Consider the following 4,130-nt stretch of genomic DNA (forward strand, 5'->3'; position numbering starts at 1 on the left):
TTCTAGTTCTGTTCTAGTTCTGTTCTAGTTCTGTTCTAGTTCTGTTCTAGTTCTGTTCTTGTTCTGTTCTAGTTCTGTTCTAGTTCTAGTTCTGTTCCAGTTCTGTTCCAGTTCTTGTTCTGTTCTAGTCCAGTTCTTGTTCTGTTCTAGTCCTTGTCAGTTCTAGTTCAATTTAAAAAATTAACTAAAAATAAAAAATAAAATAGTTTGTTTTATAATTCCCTCATAAAAGATGACCTTTGACCCCTGTAAAAAAATACAAAAACATATTGACCGGCCAAAAATAGACCTTGATTTTATAACATCGCCAACCACAAAAAATTAAAACATATTTTTTTTAAATTAAAAACCACTCACTTAGCACATTAATTATAAATTTAAAATATTTTATAAAAATTTGTATGTTTTAAAATTTCATTGTCCCTCACACCATAAAAACTTAATTTGTAGCAAAAAGAAATATTTTTATTTAATCACCATAAAGTCTAAGAAATTTTTTTAAGAAAAATCTAGGAATTTTAGACCAAATTTTTAAAAATATTTACTCTTAATTAATAGACATGTATGTTTGTGTGTGTTAGTAGTTTTAACATTTAAACTAAAAAAACAAACCAAAACCAAAGCGAATAAGAGTGTTAATTTTCCATTAGTTTTCTCACCTTATCCTTAGGCCCATCAGATGCCACACAAATGGCAGAACGTAACCTTCCTGTCACCGATGTTTTGTGATCATTGCGGTTCTCTTTTACACGGTATCACACATAAAGGTCTAAAATGTCGAGGTAAATTTTGTTCTTTCTCTCTCTACATAATCATAATTTTTTTGTTGTGTGGTGGTGTTTTTACTCTTTAAGTCATACATATTGCAATAATAAAATAAGAAAAACATACACACCACTAGATTAACAACAACAAAAAATATATAAAAAATACAAAAACACTTATTTATTGTATTGTCTCTTAGTGGTCGTTTAAATTTGCATACAAAATAAAAAAGCAAGAGAGTGTTTTGTCCTTTAGTATAAGAGTATGTATGAAAGTATGTATAAGTGTGTGTGTGTTGTAGTTGCTGCTGGAGACTGTGTGTGAAGAGTGGGTGGATGTTGGTTTTGTACTGTAGGTTTTGGTATATGTATTTGTTTTTCAATGGTTAAGGTCTACAAGACAATCAAAAAATATCCCACCTTTAACAAATGCCATTGGGAAAACAGAGTGACATGTATTAAGGGGGACAATAGTATAATCTAATATTTGAACTTTAGTCTGGTCTATAGACACAACTACACTCCTCTGTTCTGTTCCATATTCTAGAATATAGAACAGTCTATGTCCGCCTTATAGTCTAGCATATTGTCTAATCTATAGTCTAGTTAAAAGTCTGGTCTATAGTCTTGTCAATAGTCTAGTCTATAGCCTAGTCAGTAGTCTATTCTATGGTATTTTTATAGTCTAGTCTATAGTCTAGTCTATAGTCTAGTCTATAGTCTAGTCTACAGTCTTGAAAATAGTCTAATCTAGACTATAGTATAGTCTATAGTCTAGTCTATAGTATAGTCTATAGTCTAGTCTATAGTGTAGTCTATAGTCTGGCCTATAGTCTAGCCTATAGTCTAGCCTACAGTCTGGTCTATAGTCTAGTCTACAGTCTATTCTATAGTCTAGTCTATAGTCTAGTCTATAGTCTGGTCTATAGTGTAGTATATAGTCTAGTCTATAGTGTAGATTTTATTCTAGTTTACAGTCTAGTCAAGTCTATAGTCTAGTATATAGTCTAGTCTATAGTCTAATCTACAGTCTAGTCTATAGTCTAGTCTATAGTCTAGTCTATAGTCTAATCTATAGTCCAATCTATTGTCTAGTCTATAGTCTAGTCTATAGTCTAATCTATAGAATAGTCTATAGTCTATTCTATAGTCTAGTCCATCGTCTAGTCTATAGTCTAGTTCATCGTCTAGTCTATAGTCTAGTTTATAGTCTAGTCCATCGTCTAGTCTATAGTCCAGTTTATAGTCTAGTCTAGTAGTACTATAGTCTAGTCTATAGTCTATAGTCTAGTCTATAGTCTAGTGTATTCCATAGTCTAGTCTAAAGTCTAGTCTATAGTCTGGTCTATAGTCTAGTATATAGTCTAGTCTATAGTGTAGTTTAGTATATAGTCTAGTCTATAGTCTAATCTATAGTCTAATCTATAGTCTAATCTATAGTCTAGTCTATAGTCTAGTCTATAGTCTAGTCTATAGTCTAGTCTATAGTCTAGTCTATAGTCTAGTCTATAGTCTAGTCTATAGTCTTGTCTACAGTCTAGTCTACAGTCTAGTCTATAGTCTAGTCTACAGTCTAGTCTATAGTCTAGTATATAGTCTAGTCCATATTCTAGTCTATAGTCTAGTCTATAGTTTAGTCTATAGTCTAGTCTATATCTGGTCTATAATCTCTAGTCTGGTACACAGTCTAGTCTCATCTCTACTCTATAGTCTGCTCTATATTCTGCAGTATAGTCTAGTCTTTTATCTGGACTATTGTGTAGTCTATACTCTGGGCTATAGTCTCGATTATAGTCTGGTCTACAGTCTAATCTTTCCAGTCCAGTTTTCCAATCTGATCTCTGACCTCTAATCTTTTATGATCTATTCTTATTGTCACACTGTTTTCTGAAATTCTCGTAGGTATTCAAATTATTATTTATTTTTCTTCCTTTTTCCTCTCTCGTTCTCCTCTTACTCGTTTATTTCCATTTTCCTGTTAAATGAGTTTTATTTGTGTTCTTATTGTTGTTTTTTTTTTATTTTATTTCTTTGTCAAATTTACATTATTTTACTGATGTTGTTACTGTGTTGTTGTTTTATTACTATTATTGTTGTTGCTGCTGCTGATAGTAGTGGTTTTAATATCACCTTTAGTCATTTCTTTGGAATTACAAAAACAAACAAAACCAGAAAAAAATCATGGCTTTATAAAATAAAAACAACAAGAGAGAGAAAATAAATAAACGTAGGAAAAACTTTACTCTGCCTCTTTAGCCGCCCATTTAAAAAATTTGCATATTGTAACTGTAATACCTACAGACCTATAAGGAATTTCATTATTATTATTATTCTTATTTTTTGTTGCTGTTGTTGTTGTGGCTGTTATTATTACTATGTTGTTTTGTTTATATTTTTGGATAATTTTCTCTTGTTGTTGTTGGATTTGCTAATGTAAATTATATGGCTACCAATACATATATAAAAACATACATCATTTTTCCATTTAACTTAAATGATCATTAACATAAAATCGTCATTATTATTGTTGTTGTTATTACCTTCTCTCATTATAATGCAGCTTTACATCTCTATAACGGTTTTGTTAACGTTTTGTTGTTATACTTTTGCATTCCTAATAGAAGAGTGTTTTTTTAAAGAAGTGTGTGTGTGTTTGTGTGTATATGTGTGGTTTGTTTTTATTTTGTTTTTCATGTAAATTTTACACGTGTTTTGTTTACTTGAGCTAACTTTACATGTTTTCTGTTTAGAGTCTAAATAAAAATCCTTTTTATTATTCTTGGGTAAGTATAGAATTTTTGCAAATTATTAATCACATTTAAATCTCGGTCAAAAGGTTAAAGAATTTAACGAAAAAAATTATTTAAACACAAAAGTTGTAATAAACCATTACTTTTTATATTTTTATCAAAAAACGACTGTTATTTTTGCCCCGTAATTTATTTATAACCCTTTTAAAAACAAAAAAAAAATCATAAAGAATAAGGTAAGTTTTAATCTTAAAAATGATCATAAATTGTTTAATAAAACCATAAAAATTAGCATTTTATTAATAATATTGCTATTAAATTAAATTTATTACTGCGTTAAATTTGAAATCTTACATCTAAGGGTTTTTATTCAGAACAAATTACAATTACCCTGAATACAAATAAAAAATTAAAATACTATAACCACTCCTGGTCAAAGAAATTTTATAAAAAAAGCACAAAAATATAACAGACTTCATGATCAACACAAAACATATATTTCAAGCTTAATTCTGTCTATAGTCTAGTCTATAGTCTAGTCTATAGTCTAGTCTATAGTCTAGTCTATAGTCTAGTCTATAGTCTAGTCTATAGTCTAGTCTATAGTCTAGTCTAT

General features: G+C 29.3%; 1 protein-coding gene across 2 annotated transcripts in view; it reads left to right on the forward strand.

The window, feature by feature from the left end:
- LOC111684366 (protein kinase C, brain isozyme) overlaps window positions 1-4,130 on the forward strand; it is a 31,139-nt gene that overhangs the window by 9,947 nt on the left and 17,062 nt on the right. Inside the window, exon 1 of one of the 2 annotated variants that reach the window (XM_046955260.1) lies at window positions 654-782. The exons of the other annotated variant lie outside the window; for it this stretch is intronic. Coding sequence (XP_046811216.1) covers window positions 680-782 — 103 coding nt within the window. The 5' untranslated portion in view covers window positions 654-679. Of the gene's footprint in view, window positions 1-653; window positions 783-4,130 lie in introns of those variants that run through there. 2 annotated transcript variants of the gene reach the window in all.

The sequence above is a fragment of the Lucilia cuprina genome, chromosome 6, assembly GCF_022045245.1.
Source record: "Lucilia cuprina isolate Lc7/37 chromosome 6, ASM2204524v1, whole genome shotgun sequence".
NCBI lineage: Eukaryota > Metazoa > Arthropoda > Insecta > Diptera > Calliphoridae > Lucilia > Lucilia cuprina.